Source organism: Pongo abelii, chromosome 22 (genome assembly GCF_028885655.2).
Source record: "Pongo abelii isolate AG06213 chromosome 22, NHGRI_mPonAbe1-v2.0_pri, whole genome shotgun sequence".
Taxonomy (NCBI): Eukaryota; Metazoa; Chordata; class Mammalia; order Primates; family Hominidae; genus Pongo; species Pongo abelii.
This window is the reverse complement of record NC_072007.2, coordinates 55,192,636-55,211,239: the sequence shown is the minus strand read 5'-3', so window position 1 is coordinate 55,211,239 and position 18,604 is coordinate 55,192,636. Positions and strand designations below refer to the sequence as shown.

At 52.8% G+C, this 18,604-nt stretch overlaps 2 protein-coding genes and 1 long non-coding RNA gene across 5 annotated transcripts in view; 2 read left to right on the top strand and 1 right to left on the bottom strand.

Moving 5' to 3' along the window:
* Nucleotides 1-221: 221 nt before the first annotated feature.
* On the top strand, nt 222-13,149 carry SUMO3 (small ubiquitin like modifier 3). Its single transcript, XM_024239337.3, has 4 exons — nt 222-690; nt 4,649-4,777; nt 9,643-9,714; nt 11,724-13,149. The coding sequence occupies exons 1-4, from the start codon at nt 670-672 to the stop codon at nt 11,811-11,813; spliced, it is 312 nt and encodes a 103-aa protein (XP_024095105.1). The 5' UTR covers nt 222-669; the 3' UTR covers nt 11,814-13,149.
* On the bottom strand, nt 12,117-17,683 carry LOC129052340 (uncharacterized). The gene is made up of 2 exons (XR_008517351.2): nt 17,522-17,683; nt 12,117-17,400 (listed from the first exon to the last, which is right to left on the bottom strand). It is a non-coding gene; the product is annotated as an uncharacterized LOC129052340 (long non-coding RNA).
* UBE2G2 (ubiquitin conjugating enzyme E2 G2) overlaps nt 16,909-18,604 on the top strand; it is a 35,066-nt gene continuing 33,370 nt past the window's right edge. Inside the window, exons 1-2 of one of the 3 annotated variants that reach the window (XM_054542398.2) lie at nt 16,927-17,045; nt 17,353-17,467. Coding sequence is in view for 1 of the 3 variants with exons in the window: in NM_001131219.1 (NP_001124691.1) it covers nt 17,003-17,045 (43 nt within the window). In the remaining 2 variants the exon portion in view is untranslated. 3 annotated transcript variants of the gene reach the window in all.

Sequence of the window (18,604 nt, the reverse complement as noted above, 5' to 3'; positions counted from 1 at the left end):
GGGGTCTTCTTGAGGACGGGTTTGGATGGCCCGGGGCAGCCCCGTAGGACCGATGGCCAAAGGAGCCCGGCCTGGGGCTGACAGGAAACCGCGGCTGCAGGGAGGCGGGTGGCGCCCCCAATCGTCTAGGGTGCTGGCCCGATTCGCGCGGCCTCCGCGGACGGGACCCCGAGGGCCGCCTTCTCCGCTCTGTCCGCGGCTCCTGAGAGGGAACGTCACCCACAGGGTCCTCCCTCCTCCGCCCCAGGTCCCTGCGGCCATGGGCGGCGGCCCCGGCCTCACTTCCCGGCGCCCCAGGAACGCGGTCCCCAGGAAAGGAGTCGGGGCCCGGGCGACGCGGGGAGGCGGGCAGGGGTCCCCAGGGCCCAGACTCCCCGTAAACGCTCCTGGCCCGCGCCCTAGAGCGTCCGCACCCGCCGGGGTCGCGCGGGACCCGCCCCGTGACGCATCTCCAACCGCCCGGAGCCGCGGCCCAGCCTGCGCGCGCCCGACGCCCCGGGGAGCGCGCCTCGTGCACGCGCGCAGCCACGTGACCCCGTGCCGGCCAACGGGCGCGCCGGGATTTGGGGGATAAAGCGCGGCCCCGCGCACAGTTGCGGCGGGAGAACGGCGGGGCCGAGAGCGTGACTCGCCCGCTCCGCGTTGCCTGCCCGCGCCGCTCGCGCAGCCATGTCCGAAGAGAAGCCCAAGGTAAGCGCGGCGCCCCCGCCCGCACGCGCGTCCATCGCGGGCGTCCCGGGCGCCTCCGCCGCCGCGCGCCGCTCCCGCGGCCCTAGGAGACCGCGGCGCCCACGGGGACCCGCGCTCAGGCCTGCGGCGCCGCCCGGGCCCCCGCCCCTCCCCCGCTCCCGTCCGGCCGCGCAGCTCCCCTCCCCCGCCCGGCGGCGCTCGGCGGCGCGCCCCGCCCCCAGCCCGGCTCCGCCCCCAGCCCGGCTCCGCCCCGCTCCCCGCCCCCGCCAGGCTCCGCCCCCGTCCTCTAACGCCCCGCCCCTAGGTGGGCCTGCCCAAGGCGCGCCCCCTCCCCCCCGCGAAGCGCGCTGTGCCGCCAGCTCCGCCCCCTCCGGGCCTGGCCACGCCTCCGCTCCACGCCCGTCTCCTCCGCAGCTGGGACGGCGCGCGCCTAGTGCCTCCTTGACCGCCGGGTGTCGGGCGCCGCGCTGCTGCTCCTGCCGAGCGCGGCGCCCTCGGATCCCGCCCCGGCAGTGTCCCCGAAGCGTCTTTGCGTGGTCTTCTCCTGAGTCATTGCGGGGTGGGGTCGCCCTCTCCCCCGGCATCGCTCTGGGTGCGGGATCCCGTGTCGAGTGCACGGAGTCGTCTCAGGAACAAGCGTCTGTGGTTACCCCCGAGGGGCGCGCTCTGAGGGGCCTGGCTCCTGTGAGCAGCACTGCCGTCCTTCCAGGGCGCCCATCGCGCCCCCGGTATTCACCCACTTCGCATCGCGTCCCGGCCATCGCGTCCGCCAGTGTGCGCCCACCCCTCTCCTTCGTGTCTCCCCAATCGTGCCCCCAGTGTGCACCCACTCCCACCCATCGCGCCCAGTGTGCGCCTCCATCGCGTCCCCCGGTGTGCGCCCACTCCTCCCCATCGCGCCCCCTGGTGTGCGCCCACGCCTCCCAATGGTGTGTGCCCACTCCTCCCCATCATGCCGCCTGGTGTGCGCACACCCTTCCCCATCATCGCGTCCCTGGTGTGCGCCCACCCCTCCCTATTAAGTCGCCCTCTCCATCACACCCCCAGTGTGTGCCCACCACCCCCGTCGCGTCCCCCAGTGTGCGCCCACCCCCTCCATCGCGTCCCCCTTTCCATCACACCCCCAGTGTGCGCCCACCCCTCCCCGTCACCCCCTCCACGATGTGCGCCCACCCCTCCCCATCACGCCCCTTAGTGTGCCCACCCCTCCTTATCATGCCCCATGGTGTGCGCCCACCTCTCTGCATTGCGCCTTCCCCGCCATGCGCGCCCACCCCTCCTTATCCAGCCTTGGGTGGGCTTTAGTCTCCCCCATTGCTACGCTGGGGTGTGCCTCTCTCCAGTCTCAGTCCTGGGGTATGCACCCTGCGTTCAGGTGCACTGGCCATTCCTTCTCGGGAGGGTCTGTAGTCGCGTTCTCCAGTGTTCATAAAAAGAGAACCTTTCCGAAGCCCTTGGTGTGCACTGTTGTCCTCTATGTTACATCCCAGTGGAAGATAGAGCTAAAGGCTCTGTAAGGAGGTTGTCTCTGATACTGGCCTGGTCCTGGAGGTGACCACTCTCCCTTTACAGATGAGGGTGGAGGCTCAGTGCCAGACACTGGCGGGAAGTGGCATGGAACCGTCCGGAACCATGGTCGCGGCCTGTGTGGAAGTCTGCACTCTGCTTGCTGTGGTCAGACTCCAGGGAAACCTGCCCTATCCAGATGGCATTTGGAGTGACCTTTGCTTTTTACATTTTGACTCCAGTGAAATCAAAGTTCTCCCACTCTGGAGTTGTTTGAATATTTAAATACTTGTTAAAACTAGGCCAAATATAAATGTCCTTTCTTTATGTTTTTGTAGGTGGCTTCCTCTTAATGAAGAGTAAATGTAATAAAATACATATGATATTCATTTTCTCAGCAGTATTTACACTTAGCTCTGCCATGTGGTCAATTTCAGGCTCCAATTCCGTTGAAAACAGTTGTTTAATTCCAGAATGACTGAGTGGCTGCCACCTCACAGGCCCCACTCCTGGTGGGTCCCCTCTGAGCCCATGTGGGAGCAGCTCTGCCCTCTGGGGCTCTGAGGAAGGGGAAGAAGTGGACTCTGGGGCCCAGTGGTGCTGGAAAGAAGAGCTTTTGGGTCAGGCAGGAGAATGGTTCTGACTTCCCTGGGTAGCTGAGGTGGAGGATTGACTGTAGCAAACTGAGGCCCATGTTTTTAGGGCTTCACTTTTTAACTCACGAGTTCACTTGCTTATTAGGAATTCACCAGGGGTCTGGGACAGATCGTCATTCCTGGTGTCCATCTGTTTGGAGCAGAGGCACTGTGGCCGGCCCTGCTCTGCCCCAGCCTCTCCCGGGGCTGCAGCCATTACCCTGTGGGGGCACGTCTGGGCCCTGCATCTGTGCCTTTGAACACACTCATACCTTCCTTCCCTAAAGAAGCCAGTGCATTCTCATGCTTGGGGAAGTGAAGGGGGCTCATGCAGGGGTCCCCACTTCCATCCTGCCTGGAGCTGTTTGCATGCTCTTCCTTCCTAGGCCAGTTTTCCCTGCGCTGGAGGCCACATTCGGGATGCGGGGATGGGGATGTGCCAGCTCACCACTCAGGCTGCTGCCAAGCCACTGGCATCCCAGGAGTGGGCAGGGGTGTCTGGCCCAAGACTGGAGTTGGGGGGTGAGTGCCGCCCCAGGACACGCACCTTCAGGCTCGCAGCTGGAGGCCCTCACTGCTGAGGCCCCTTGCCGGCCACTCTAGCTACCTTGACAGAGCACCATACCTCCCCAGGGTCTCCAGGAACCAAGCATGGGTGCAGTCCCCGGGTTCACCCTCAGGCGAGCCTTCTACATCCCACTCCCTGTATTTAGGCATCGCTGGGACAGCTGTCCCTCTCCCAGCCAGGGAAGGAAAGGAGAAGTGGAGAGAAAAGGCATGTGATGTACAGTGCTCCCTGAGGGCAGCAGCTCAGCATGGGATGAAAGGGTACCAGGACGCTCCAGACTTGACTTTCAGAGTGAGCCGGAGGGCCCTGCCTCATTGCTTCACTCACAAACGACTTTATCCCAGCAGTGCAGGCCGGCAGAGGGGTGCCCCACTTTTCTGCTCAGACTGAGCTGCCCCGAAGTTGGCTCCCAGTCTCTTGACGTCAACTTTTTGCCTCAACTCAAAATGCATTTTCAGGCAACAAGACACCCCGATTGTGCCATTGCTGAGTAGCTTCAAGTATGGCATGAATTAAAAAATAAAATAGTACCACCTACTGCCGCTCAGATAGGACAGTTTGAAACCAGAAAGTACTCGGAGGTGGCTTCCCTCACATTAGCCGATGTCAGGGCAGTGAGAAGGAGCCTGGCCACCTGCTGTGGGGAGTGGCTGTCCTCATTTGGATTCCCGAAGTCACCACTTGAATGTCCCATAGGGTTCCTCTGAGTCACATGTTTTCTTCTGTTTTTGGTTTCTTTTACTAGTGCTGTATAGCTGCATGACTTTTGGATATGTATTTTTACTGGTTTCATGAGAATTTTTTAAAAAAGAGGTGGGGTCTTGCTATGTTGCCCAGGCTGGTCTCAAACTCCTGGGCTTAAGCCATCCTCCCACGTCACCTCCCAAAGTGCTAGGATAACAGGTGTGAGCCACCGTGCCCAGCCCACAAGAATAACTTTAAAATAAAGATGGATTTTCTCTTATTTTTCCCTAGACTTACTAAACAGGTTTTTTTCTTTGAATTAACAATGTCAGAGGACCATAGACTTGCATTGTTTTACACATGGATGCTTAACAAATGGAAGTTAAAAATAAATTCTGTGTAAAAAATAAAACCATCACAAGTGACTCTGAATTGCTGGAGAATTTTAAGAATTAGGTTGGTTTTAATGACTTTGAAAAGCCAACAATTACCTAAAGACTTGCCCTTTCAAGTCGCGGTTATTTTGAGACACGGTTTTGAGGCGAGTCTCTGGTGTCTTCTGCAGGAGGGCGTGAAGACAGAGAATGACCACATCAACCTGAAGGTGGCCGGGCAGGACGGCTCCGTGGTGCAGTTCAAGATCAAGAGGCACACGCCGCTGAGCAAGCTGATGAAGGCCTACTGCGAGAGGCAGGTGCGGTGCCTCGCTCCCCCGCAGGGCCACCCCGTGTGCGCGCTGGTCCTGTGCGTTCCAGGCATCCCCAGAGCACGAGCGTCGGGGCTGGACCCAGATGCAGCTGCTCGAGGCACCCTCTTCATGGATGGGCAGGCGGGGGCTTGTGCTGTAAACTTGGTCCAGGCTGGGCTTGCCCCCCATGGCCTTTTATAAGGTGGAGAGACCTAGAGGCTCAGAGAAGTGTGGTGGGTTTTTCTTCCTGACAGGGCGGCTGCCCAGGGTGCTGTGTTCTCCATGGGGTACTAACATCTGTGAAGTCTGTGATGCTGAAGGCTCTTGGGGGCCCTGCTCAGGTCTGGCCATTCTGGGGCTGCTGGTGGCATGTGCCTCATGCCGCTGTCACCCCGTCCTCGCGTATGAGCTGGCGTGACCCTGGAGAGACACCGCCCTCATCTGCAGTGTGGTTTTTCCATTTTGTTAGGAAAGTCAAGAAAGTGCGTGATTCTTTCCCCTTCTTCCCCAGTTTCAGGATAATGAGCTGCCTCACTGGCAGTGCCCAGCTGGGTGGATGCCTTCTGGTTGCTGTGTGTGACGTGGTGTGTGTGTGTGTCTGTTGTTCTTGGTAATGCTGTGGAGGACTCACCCTGGGCCAGGGGGTCCCTCTCTAGGCCACTTTTATGGGCTTTGCCCACCAGCTGCTGCCTGGTGTGTCGGGGGCCCGGCCGTGCAGCCAGGTGCCCTTCCCCAGGGAGCCCTGCTTGCCTGAGTGGGACCTAGAGGCTGCTTTTCTTCAGCCGCTTTGAAAATACAGCAACTCGTTGCCCTTTTATTTTACTCTTTTGCCTGTGGATTTTCAGTTAGATTTCCTCCTCTTTCCCTCCCACTTTGGGTACCCTGCTCCTAGGGGCAGTCACTGGCGACCGCCTTGCATTCTTTATTGGCACGCAGCCCCTCTGACTTCCTTTCTTCGTGTTTGCTGATGGCAGATCTTATTTTCACCTGCAAAAGGTGAGACTGAGCTTCCAGACATGCAGGTCCCGGTCTTCCCAGCAGAGTCAGTGGCCTGGCGCCGTGCAGGCCCCGTGATCCAGCCTCTGCCTGGTGCTGGACCCTAGCCCTTGTTGGAGTTTGTGCTGCCTGGGCTCATGGCCACTGTGTGTGTGACTTCCCGGGTGCCCACGTTCTCCTCTGCACTGCGGGATGGCAGGTGTGTGGGGCTGTGTACATGTGGCGGGGGCTCTGCCGTTCCCCCTGCTCTCCCGGAGCTCCCCTCCTGCCCCACCTGCACTGCTGCTTGTGAGGCTGGCTGCTCAGCCGTGGTCCAGGGCCTCGTGTTCAAATCCTTCTAGAAACTTGGGTTCTCTCTTGGGTGTTTCCTGGATTAGTCCTCCTCCCTTTTGTGTTTTGTGGCGGAGCACATCCTTCAGGGTCTTGTCAGAACGGGCACAGAAGGGCAGCGTCTTTGAGACACTGCATGGCTGAACGTGACTTTTGCTTTTATAAACCTTCACACTTCAGTATGTGGCTGCACGTAATATTCTTGGTTGAAACTCTTTTTTTTTTTTCTTTTTTCTTTCAGAGGTCAGCCATGAGAATAGCTCCCAGTGTTAAAAGTGAAAAGCTCACCAGGCATGGTGGCTTACGCCTGTAATCCCAGCACTTTGGGAGGCTGATGTGGGAGGATCACTTGAGGTCAGGAGTTCAGTGCCAAGCCTGGGCAACACAGGGAGACCCTGTCTCTATGAAACATTAAAAAAAAATTAGCCAGGTGTGGTGGCGCGCGCCTATAGTCCCAGCTACTCAGGAGGCTGAGGTGGGAGGATTGTTTGAGCCCAGGAGGTGGAGGCTGCAGGGAGCTGAGGTCATATCAGTCATATCACTGCTCCAGCCTGGGTGACAGAGCAAGACCCTGTCTCAAAAAAAAAAAAAAATGGTGAGAAGTTCAGTGGATTCTGATTCTCTGTGCTTTGTTTGTAACTTGGTTTTTCCCTAGAAGTATCTGGGACCATATTCTGGCATTCCAGTGTTCCCTTATGTGCCTCAGAGGTGGGTGATTTTCTCACTCATGCTGCTGGGTACTTTATGGGTCTGGACGTTTATTTTTATTCAGGAAATATGCCTTATGTTAGTTCTCTGATAATTTGTGTCCTTCTCCAGACTCTGTTCCCTCTTTTTGGAGTTCCTGTTCCTCCTGCTGCTCATTGTCCTAGGTATTTTAAATTTGATAATTTTTCTCCCATTTTGCTTTGGGCTTTATTGTTGTATTTGGGCTCATTTCCGGGAGGTCATTTCAACTTTATCTTTCCACTTTCTGTGGACATTCTCATCTCTGTCATGATTTTTAATTTCCAAAAGTTCTTTTTTCTTTCTGTTCTTTGAGTGTTCTTTTTTTCTCAGTAGCAATTTATTTATTTTTTTGAGACAGGGTCTCACTCTGTCCCCCAAGCTGGAGCGCAGTGGTGTGATCATGGTTCACTGCAGCCTTGAGCCCTGGGGCTCAAGTGATCCTCCCACCTCAGCCTTCCGAGTAGGTGGGACTCCAGGTACACGCCACCACGCCTGGCTCATTTTTTTATTTTGTGGAGATGGGGTCTCCTTATGTGGTCCAGGCTGGTCTCGAATTCCTGGGCTCAAGCGATCCTTCTGCCTCGGTCTCCCAAAGTGCTGGGATTACAGGTGTGAGCCACCACACCCATCCTAAGTAGCAATTGATTGTTTTCTGAAGGTAGTAGTATTTTTTACTTCCCATAAAATTTGAATCGTGAGTGTAGGTGTGTGTGGTGTATGTCTGTGTTTTGTGCATGTGTGTGTATGTGTGGGTGTGTGCATGTGTGTGCATGTGTATGTGCGGGTGTGTGCATGTGTGTATGTGCATGTGTGTGCATGTGTGGGTGTGTGCATGTGTGTGTATGGGTGTGTGCATGTGTGTATGGGTGTGTGCATGTGTGTGCGCATGGGTGTGTGCATGTGTGGGTGTGTGGGTGTGCATGTGTGTGCATGTGTATGTGTGTGTATGGGTGTGTGCGTGTGTGTGTGGGTGTGTGCATGTGTGTGCACATGTGTGTGTATGTGTGTGCATGTGTGGGTGTGTGCATGTGTGGGTATGGGTGTGTGCATTTGTGTGTGTGGGTGTGTGCATGTGTATGTATGTGTGGGTGTGTGCATGTGTGGGCCTGTGTTGGGAGTGTTCTCCTGCCTCCTTCCTGTCCGTTCTCCTCTGCACTCCTCCCCTCCTCTCTGGGCTGCTGCACAGTGAGCCTTTCCCTAACTGCTGTCACGCAGGCTGACTTCTGTGCAAGCATGGAGCACCGAGAAGCTGCTGAAAAGCTGTGTACATGGATGGCTGTGCTGCCAGGGCTGTGCATCCACATGGGGTGATCTGTCTGGATTGCAGGTTCTGGAGGCACCCAGATGCTACAGGTTGAGAGTTGAGTCCTCCAGGCTCCGGCCAGCCTCCTGGGGGCACATCTGGAGGGGAGAGGGGGCTTGGCGCACAGTGTTGAGGGCACGTGCTTTCATAGGCCTGTTTCTGCTCTGCGCCTGGATCTCTGCACCCACCTCTTCAGAAAGCAGATCTCCTGTGTGCTGCTGTGGGAGGCACAGGGTTGTGGGGGTCCTGCCTGAGGGGTCTGCATGTGAACTTCCAGGCAGCTGTTCAGAATCAGCCGCCTGCCACAGCTCTGCCTCACAGGTCGGGGTGTGCCCAGTCCCTCCGCCGTAGGATCCTAGTCCAGTGTCCATCAGACCACCAGTGTCCATGCCTCAGTAGCCTCTGGCTCAGCCCAGCATTGACATCTCTGCCCATCCCCGCTCCCATTTTCTTTGTCCTTCCTGTTTGTGCCTTTTTCATTTACGTCATTCAGTGGGGTTTCAGGAGGGAGCAGAGATGCACGTTTTAACCCCGTCTGTCCTGTTTCAGTTAAATCAGAACTGCTCGTTGAGTAAATGTTTCTGCCCCTTACCATATTTCTCCGTTCCCTCAGGACGCAGAAAGGGCTGCGTGCTCTCCTTTCTGCTGCCTTCCTCAAGGCCAAAGTCACGGTGGTGACTGCTCCCCGGCCTCACACAGCCTTCTTATCTGTCCCTCATTGGCACACAACCTGTTCCTTGCTGAGAACTTTGTAAAGGGGGGAAGGGGGGAAGTAGTGGTGCCAGCATTGTAGAAGTTCTACCCGGCTTCTGGAAGAAGTGGGAGGGATGACCCAGGGCAGGTCAGGGCACCAGGACAGAGGAGATTCAGTGTTTGAATTGACCATTCCACGCGGCCACTGCACTGAGAAACTTCAATTGAAAAGCTAGCCACTGGAAGGTTAGTATTCACCGGGCGGCTGATTTACCCTCCTCTGGCACATCACCAATGCTGGTCCAGCTTGTTTCCTGCTCCTCAGAGACCTCCTGGCTGACAGCTGTCTGAGCTAGCATCACTGTGACACGTTACCCTTCCTCACCTGGGTTTCGTATGTAAAGAAAGGGTGGATTTTAGAGGCAGATGAGTTTGGATGTTAGTCTAGGACATCTCTTGTTTTCTGGTGTTTGAAGGAAAGTCAGCTTTCCTTCTGCCATGGACAACTTACCTATCTGCTTTGAAACTGAACTGCCACTGATTTGGCTTTAAGAAGTTCCCAGTATGCAATAGTGTAACAAAACCTGGGTTGAAAATGAGCTGTTTTAGCTGATCAGAGAGAAGATGGTAGAAAAGTGGGTTCTGAAAGCAGTGGTGTCAGGCACCGTGTGAAAGAGATTGTAGGCCCACTGGTGAGTTTTTAATACTGAGCTGGATCATAAATCTGCATATCAGAATGCTGATACTTGGATTAAAATATTTGATTTTTGAATTAAGCTGTATCTGGAAATATTTAATGGCCACTGCTTTTCCTTTTCAGGGCTTGTCAATGAGACAGATTAGATTCAGGTTCGACGGGCAGCCAATTAATGAAACTGACACTCCAGCACAGGTATGGAGCTGGCTTCGCATGGTTGCAGGGCGACTTCGGATTTGCATGGGGTAACTGCCATTTGGGATACGCTTGTTTGAGAATCGTAGATGGGAGCTCATACAGAATGCCTTCCTTTTTTTCCTTAATGATATTGATTATTAGATTATTTATTTTTCAAATTTTAAATTTAAATTTTCAAATGAGAAACTGCTTTGCAGACATCATTCTTGCTGTTTGGAGATGGAGCCAAGTGCTGGGCCCATCCTCACGGTAAGGGAAGTGGGGGTGCAAGGACCACTCAGTGGCCCCTTCCCACTCATTGTCTGGACACTTGCTGTTGTAGCCCGTGTGCAGCTCAGGGGCCAGCTGGATGCTTGTGTCCTTTAAGCATCTTGCACAAGTGACGTGGGTGGGCAGAATGTGCCATAACACCTGATTATCAGTCTGCACAGCTTGTTTCTCTCAGGCACATGCAGAAATGAATGAGATTTCATCTGTCATGTTGCAGGGCATCATACTGTCGTGGAAAGAGCTTTGGACTTGGAAACAGACTTTTTTTTTTTTTGGAGACGGAGTCTCGCTTTGTTGCCCAGGCTAGAGTGCAGTGGCGCGGTCTCGGCTCACTGTGCAAGCTCTGCCTCCCGGGTTCACGCCATTCTCCTGCCTCAGCCTCCCGAGTAGCTGGGACTATAGGTGCCCGCCACCACTCCTGGCTAATTTTTTTGTATTTTTAGTAGAGACGGGGTTTCACCATGTTAGCCAGGATGGTCTCAATCTCCTGCCTCGGCCTCCCAAAGTGCTGGGATTACAGGCATGAGCCACCGCGCCCAGCCGAAACAGACTTTTTTAAAAAACTTGGTTCAAGTTGCAGCTCTTGTCATTTGTCAGCTGATGGCCCCGTGACCAAGTGTCACTTCATTTTGTGGAGTCTCAGTTTTGTCTGTCCATAAATGGAAGCAATACCTGCTTTTTCTCCCTTTCAAGGTTGTGAGAATCCACTGGAATGTTTTATGTGGAAATATTTTTGCAAAACATTTAAGATTTTAAACATTTAATATTCAGTATTTAATAAATATTGAAAACATCTTTGCAATAAGTATCCATTTCTAGCTACTTTAGGAAATCTACACACCGCTGAGACAGTGGCAGCTCTGGGAGTGTTCACCAGGGAGAAGCTGCTGAGAGCAGCTGAGCAGGGAGGGCCTCGTGGAGTCTCCGGGGCCTGACTGGGGGTCAGGGGGCAGGCTGTGGACAGGTGGACTGAGAGGCAGAGGGAGCCCTGCCTGGGGGCTCTCCCTCCAGCCCATAGTGTCGGTGGCAGGGTGAGGGTGGCCGACAGCCCTGATGGGACTCCTTTCCATCTGGGAGCATGACTGCTTCCGGCCTTGCTGAGTCTGTGTAGGAACTGGCAGACAGAAGCTTCCTCTTGCTTAGAGGATGGAAGAAGATCAGGGTGGGTGTTTTGTGCCCACTGTGTCGGGAGGAGAGAAGTGAGCGGTGGTGTTTCACTACCTTGCCTGGGCTTTGAATGGGGAGGGGCGGGGAGAAGCCGGCAATGGACCCTTACTTGACGGGCCCTTCTGTGAGCTGGGGGCTTTGGCTTTCATGGCATGGTCCCCCGCACTTGGTATAAAGCGCAAGTCTCCTGTGGGTCCTAGGACTCAGTGCTGCTAATCAGATGTTCTTAATTAGAATCTGATTTTGTGTAATTTTCAGTAAGAATTTTAGACATTTCAGTTTATCTTCTAGACTCAGTTTTTCTCTCAGTTAACATTTTAGCTTTGAATCTGCTTTTGTGAGTTTTGTTAGGGGAAGCTTGCTGAACTGTAAGGGCTGTAGTGAGCATACAACAATGCCTCTTCCATGCATGCTGAGCTGCAGTGAGGGGACGGACAAGAGCCAAGGTGTGACCAGGTGATGTCGCTAGTGTCAGGGGACACTCATGCCAGCGAGGATCTTCCCACTCTCTGATGAAAACTAACAGGCTCCCCTCTCTCTCGCTGTGCCTATTGTGACAACCATGACAGCTGGAGATGGAGGACGAGGACACCATCGACGTGTTCCAGCAGCAGACAGGAGGTGCGCCGGAGAGCAGCCTGGCAGGGCACAGTTTCTAGGGGGCCTGTCCCCATCCCAGGCCGTCCGTCCTCGCTTTGCTGTTGAATGGTGAGCACGTGACCATGCCGACCACAAAGGCGTCTGCGGAAACTCGAGGACATTCACCACAATGATTTTCCTCTCTTTGATGTACTTCAAGTGCAACTCAAAACTATATCTGCAGGGATGAATCTGTAACTTAAATTGGGCCAATCAGAATTGTTATCTTTGTTCAGGTAAAATGAGTTGCAAGATATTTTGGGTTTTTTTGTGTGCTCATTTGTGTTTTTCCCCCCCTCCTAAAACATTTTTTTAACCCCAAAATTATAGCCTGAATGTTCGCTTTTAGTCTGGCCAGGGATCTGACTCCTGAGTTGGTTGCCTCTCCCCTGCTCACTCCAGTCACATAGAGAATTGGTGTTTCCTGCAGTGGGGATGCAGCTGTTGGACAGGTATTGGGGGCAAGGTTGGTAGGGAGGGCAGACTGTCACTTGCTGTTACAGGCACAGGTGATTAAAATGCTAAATATTGCAAATTTAAGCTTTGTCAGTATATGGAAAAGTTGAAGGGAAAATACTGGAATGCTTCTTCGAAGGTTAAAAAATAACCGAGTCTTTTGGTAATTTGACCCCACATGCTCTCTGGCCCTCAAGCATGTAACCTCGGGGTCTGAGGCCCAGGACCCACCCCCCTGCCACCCCTCCCACCCCACTCCCTGCTCAGTACCTGGCGTTGGTACACAGGCAAGGATTGGCACAACCAAAATTGGCCTTTTTCTCCCTCTTAATATTGAAGAAATTCCCACATTTCTCATTTGGTAATGGTGTTGTGGCCTCAGATTTCTTCTAGTATTTGCTTCTGATGAATAATTATGGTCTATACATAAAAAACTAAGATTAAGTATTGCTGAATTTGCAGTTAACGTTGTCGTATATACGAGCTACTTCCAAGTGTGGTTACAAATGAACCCATGGAATGATGACTTCATGTTCTTCTCGTGGGTTTGTGCCGTGCTGCTTTCCAAATATGTATTGAATTTATGCATTAGTCTGGTGATTTCAGTTCTGTGAAATATTTTGGGATCTATACCAATTAAACATTTTCATAGTTCTGCCTATTGTCCTTCCCCGAGGCTCCATTGCTGCTTGGTGGCCATTCTCTGCCTTTTTATAGTCACCTGAACAACGACCCATCATCTCTTGCTTGCTTGAAATCTTGCTGAAATGTTCTCATTTCCTGTTTGCTGTATGGGCTCGGGTGGGATGTTTGTTGGCTCTGTTGTGTTTATTCACCAATTTGTACATTATTTGTTGTCCTTTACTACTGTAAACAGTAAATATAGTTTGGTATTCTGTCTCTTGGCTTCTACTAAACACTGCATTTGAAGGTTGGGGCATGCTGGTACAATTCAGTGTTTGAATTGACCATTCCACGCGGCCACTGCACTGAGAAACTGATTGAAAAGCTAGCCACTGGAAGGTTAGTATTCACCTGGCAGCTCATTTCCCCTCCCCTGGCACATAACCGATGCTAGTGCAGCCTTCTTCCTGCTGAGGGATGCATCCTCTCCTCAGAGACCTCCTGGCTGACAGCTATCTGAGCTAGCATCACTGTGACATGTTACGCTCCCTCTCCTGGGTTTCGTACGTAAAGAAAGGATGGATTTTAGAGGCAGATGAGCTTGGGTGTTAGTCTAGGACATCTCTCATTTTCTGGTGTTTGAATGTAAGTCGGCTTTCCTTCTGCCATGGACAACTTACCTATCTGCTTTGAAACTGAACTGACATTGATTTGGCTTTAAGAATTTCCCAGTATGCAATGGTGTAACAAAACCCAGGTTGAAAATGAGCTGTTTTAGCCCATCAGTTGAGTGAACCCAAGGTGAAGAAAGATGGGCAGCTGTGGAGGTGGAACACGTGATTCACTTGCACCAGGAAGAGTGCACGGATTAAGGCACAATACAGAGATGGGGACATCTGCCAGATTCCCTAGGCAGCCTGGGGCAAAGCGGCTGCCAAAATCCATGAGGAAAGGGATGTGTCCCAGGCACCGTAGGTTAGATGAGAATAATGGCCAGGAGCATATGTGGATGTATTAGGGCAGCGCTGCTTGAACTTCCACCCACAACACCTCACAGCAGAACCAGCAGGATGTCCTTTCTTTCTAAAAAAGATTTGTAGAGATGGAGGTCTCACTATATGGCTGTATTAGTGCATCCTCATATTACTATAAAGAACTACCTGAGACTGGGTAATTTATAAAGAAAAGAGGTTTAATTGACTCATAGTTCTGTAGGCTGTACAGGAAGCATGGCTAGGGAGGCCTCAGGAAACTTATAATCATGGCAGAAGAAGAAGGGCATGGACACAAATCCAAACCATAAATCAGTTGCCCAAGCTGATCTCAGACTCCTGGCCTCAAGTGATCCTCCTGCCTCAGCCTCCCAAGTAGTTGGGATTACAGGCGTGAGCCACGGTGCCCAGCAAAGGTATGTTCTTGAAGTTGTCTTTTTTCTGAGATTTATGCAAATGGTGCATTTGGAAAAATAGATCTGTTGGGATTACTATTTTTAACAACATTACTTATGTGAAACTGACTCCAAGAATCTTTGGGTTAAATTGATGCTCCTGGAGGAGAGAGGCCCTATTTATCCTGGTATCTATGCCTGAGGTCCCAACTGGAACTTCTCCAGTTTTTGCACCGAAAGGTTCACATCCCAGGAACCCCCACTCCCAGGAAACTTGAGTTGTCATCTTAGCCATGCTGCAGGAGTGTCCAGCTGGAAACGCGTGATGTTCATGGGAAAACCCCACCATATAACATGGGTTAAGCTGTGAGGTCCTTTTTATATTTCAGAACTTTAGTTGCTAAAGATAGAAAGCATTAATTTTATTCTGTACAGTTGGCCTCCCCAGGGTGTGCTGCCAGGCAGTATTACACACTGGCTGCTCAGAATCCCTGGGACTCCAGTGCCACTTGATCCAAGTTGAGAGTTCCACGAGTTAGCCAATTAAAATACAGGATGCCCAGCTAAACTTGAATTTCACATAAGGTACTGAACGATGACCATGAAATGTTGCAGAGAGCCTGGTTCTCTGAAGATAATGTGTTGTAACAGTCCTGTTGAGGGGAGAGACTTGTTTCAGCAACTCATATTTTGGACTTTTGTCACTTGAAGCTGAAGCTAATCCTGATAGAAGCTGTAAACCACATTTCTGAAAAATAATAATTGGAGAACATACATTGTTCTACAGTAAGATGTCTGGAAAAGATTGATAAAATTATGAAAACAAGCATATGATGTTACAGTGAGCATCACGGCATTGACAGTAATGCTTTATTGCCCACATTTCCCATAACTGGAAAAGGGGAGCTGCTTTCCTTTAGTAGCACTGGACAGTCTGCCTTGGGGTGTGGGGTGCTGTCTGATTAGAGAGAGAGCAGCTCTTGAATGGGGGAGGAAACGCCTCCACTGTGACTTTTTGCACATTGCATTTGCACAAATTACTCTGAAACAGTCTCAAAGGACCATGTCATTTTTATAAAGCACTGTGGTCATTTGAAAAGATAGAGGTAGACTGAAATTTTGAATTTTGGGGAATTTTCCTACACTATGCATACTTGTGAAGTTTGTATTGTTAAATTTCATTTGATTTGACAAATCCGTGTTAAGAGTATACGGTATCCAGGTACAGAGGCTGCCCCAGAAACAAGACAAGTAGGCAGGGACCCATGGCTCTCATGGAACACGCTTTTGGTTAGAGGCAACAGATAAGGGTAATACATTTATAGCATGCTAGTAAGTTCTATAGTACGGTGTGTTGAGTAGGTGTTGCAGAGAAAAAGGTATGCGGTGAAGGCCGGGTGGTGATGGCCTAGGCCACACTGAAGAGGCAACATTTGAGCAAAGACTGAAAGAGGGTAGGAAGGGTCGGGGACAAGAGCCGCCAGAAAGTGTTTCCGGGGAGGGAAGAGTCAGGGACTCTGAACCAGGCCAGGGCAGCTGGAGTGGAGTGAGAGGGAGGGAGGGTCTGGGAGGACGGCGGGGTGGCCTGAGGCAGAGCAAAGCACTGCAGGACTTCAGCTTTACTGAGTGAAATGGGCGGAGCAGCGTGTGAATGTGATCAGACTTCTTTTAAAGGGATCATCTGCAATGCTGGAAAAGAAAAGACAAATGATAGATTATTGCAACAAACAGCCAGGCAAGAGATGCAAACTTTTGGCAAAGGTGTGTGTGTATATACATCCTTGCACTGGACAGCCACGAAGCACTTACTGTGCTGTGAAGTAAGGATGTGGGTTAAAATGGCTCATCTACTCCCAGCGGGTCAATCGGGAAAGCACATCCACTCACTACAGCCATCACGGGAAAAGGGCTCGCTCTTTACAGGATCCTCAACTGTGGAGAGGCCGGGAGCCCACGCGGGGCGCTGGGGAGTCTCAGCACCCCAGGGGTTCGGGCAGGAACCTGAGCCGCGCCCTCTCTCCCGGGGGTGCCCTGGGGTCGAGGCTGCTCTACAGAGCCGGCGGTCAGTTCGAGCCTCGGGCCCGAACATGGCTCTCCCCGCGGCTCTCTCCCTCGGAGTAGAAGGTGCTGGACCCGAACTCCAGCGGAGCCGCACAACACGTGGAGGAAAAGCGCCAGGACAGCTAACCTTCCCACCTTTTCAAACCTGAAACCCGGCCGGCCGGGGACGGTTGGAACGTTCAGTGCGTACCCGCGCCTCAGGCCCATCGTCCCCAGCCCCGGACCGCCCCGCGACCATCCTCCCCACCCCCGAGCTCCTATCTCGTCCCCGCCCTCTCTCCCCAACTTCCATCCTCCCCTCCACAACCCCCGTCCTCCCGCCCTTGGCCGCGCGCGGCTGGCACAGAACAGGCAGTTAGCGCACACACACTAGAACAGGCGCCACCGTTCAGGAAGTCTCTACAAGACCAGGACCCTGAGGCCTCTGGAAGTGCCGGGACCGAACCAACCCCGCAGAGCGACTAAGGCGGGGGCAGGAGCCAAGAGAACGGTAGCCGCGGCTGCGGGTTGAGCTCCCACCACCCAGACAGCGCGCCTCGGCGATCGCGCACGCGCGCTACGCGCCACGCCCCGGAAGAGTTCCTGGGCCCGCGACGGTGGCCCGGAAGCAGTCCCCGGTGTCGGGGCAGGAGGGACGCGCGCGGCTGAGGCGAGGTCGCTCAGCGCAGCTGTTGCGGGGCCATGGCGGGGACGGCGCTCAAGAGGCTGATGGCCGAGTACAAACGTGAGTTCGGGGACCCGGGCCGTCAGCAGCGTCCCGCGTTCCTGCTCCCGGGCCCGCGTCGTCCGGCGGGGCTGGGGCAGGGAGCCTGGCCGGGGAGCCGGGCCCGGGGCCTCCACCGCGAGCCCCGCTGTGGGTCCCGCGGAGTGCCGCGCTCTGCGCCGGCTGCCCGCTCTTACGCGTGAAGTCGTGAAGAGAAGCCTTCCCAGCATCAGTAAAGGCAGCGCCGGCGCCGTGTTAGTTGAGAGCACACACAGTTGAGTCTTTGCGGGCTTTTTTTTTTCTCTTCTATTTTTTCTTTTCTTCGCAGCCTTGAGAACGTGCAGTGAGAGCTTGAGGAAGAAGGCCTGACTTGCTGCTGCGGAATTAGGAGGGAAAAGTGTATGCGTTAAAAGGGGAAAGGCTCGTTGGTGGAGCTTTGAAAGGTCAGATTTTGGCTTTCCCTCTAATGAAGGAAAAGGGTTTTTGAACAGTGCCACCTGTCACTCCTCCTAGGTAGTGTTGAGAAAACCTCTCGAGTGCTTTCCTACCCGGTAAATTAGGTATTTCTAATGTCTGAGGAGAGCGAAGGGAGAAATGAGAACCTAGGAACACTCGGCATTCCATCGTTTTACACCGAATGCCCGCTTGGAAGAAGTGCTGCGAGAAGTCTTGGAATGCCATTGTGTTGAAAGCGCCAGGAACCTGACTCGCCGGTGGAGACAAGATAGTAGCCGGCTAAGAGCAGGGCCTGAGTTCAGACCCGGCCTCTCTGCTTGTTAACTCTTTGACCTTGTTCCTCTCTCTGTCTCTGCAGTTACCTTATCTTAAAAGGTTAAACTTGATACTGCAGGTGAAGTGCTTAGCAAAATACCTGCTGTGTAACTCTTAATAAAGTTAGCCGCTGCTTTTGTAATTAGATTGAGGGTAATTTTGGAAGAAAGTTAAGCTAAAAGAATGAATGTGATAAAAAAAAAAAAGTGGTGAATATACATGTAGCTTGATTTCGTAAAACTATTGGTGACACCGCACAGTGAGAGTTGATGTTTGGCTTAAGCAGACCAAAACATTGCAAATACAGGCTCACTCACGTATGGTCATTCTTCCCTTGGTATCTGGAGGGAATTGGTTCCAGGCCCCCCTGCAGATACCAGAATCCTCGAATGCTCAAGTCCCTACTATAAAGTGGCGTGGTATTGCATTTAATGTATGCATATCGTCTCATAACTTTTAAATCATCTCAAGGTTACTTATAGTACCTAATGCAATGTAAATGCTGCGCAAATAGTTACACTGATTTTTTTTTACTTGTATTTTTAAATCGTCATTTTTTATTGTTATTTTTTTCAAATATTTTGTATTCCTGGTTGGTCGAATCCATGGATATGCAGCCGCAGATACACAGGGCCTCCTGTAAACGTTCAAATAACGCTCGCCACCTAGTGTCTGCTAAAGCAGAACATAGAGGCACACCTCACTTTCCCGCACGCTTTGCTTTATTGAGCTTCACTTCGCAGATCTTGCATTTTTTACAAGTTTACAGGTTTTTTACAAGCAACCCTGCATGGGAGCAAGTCTGTTGG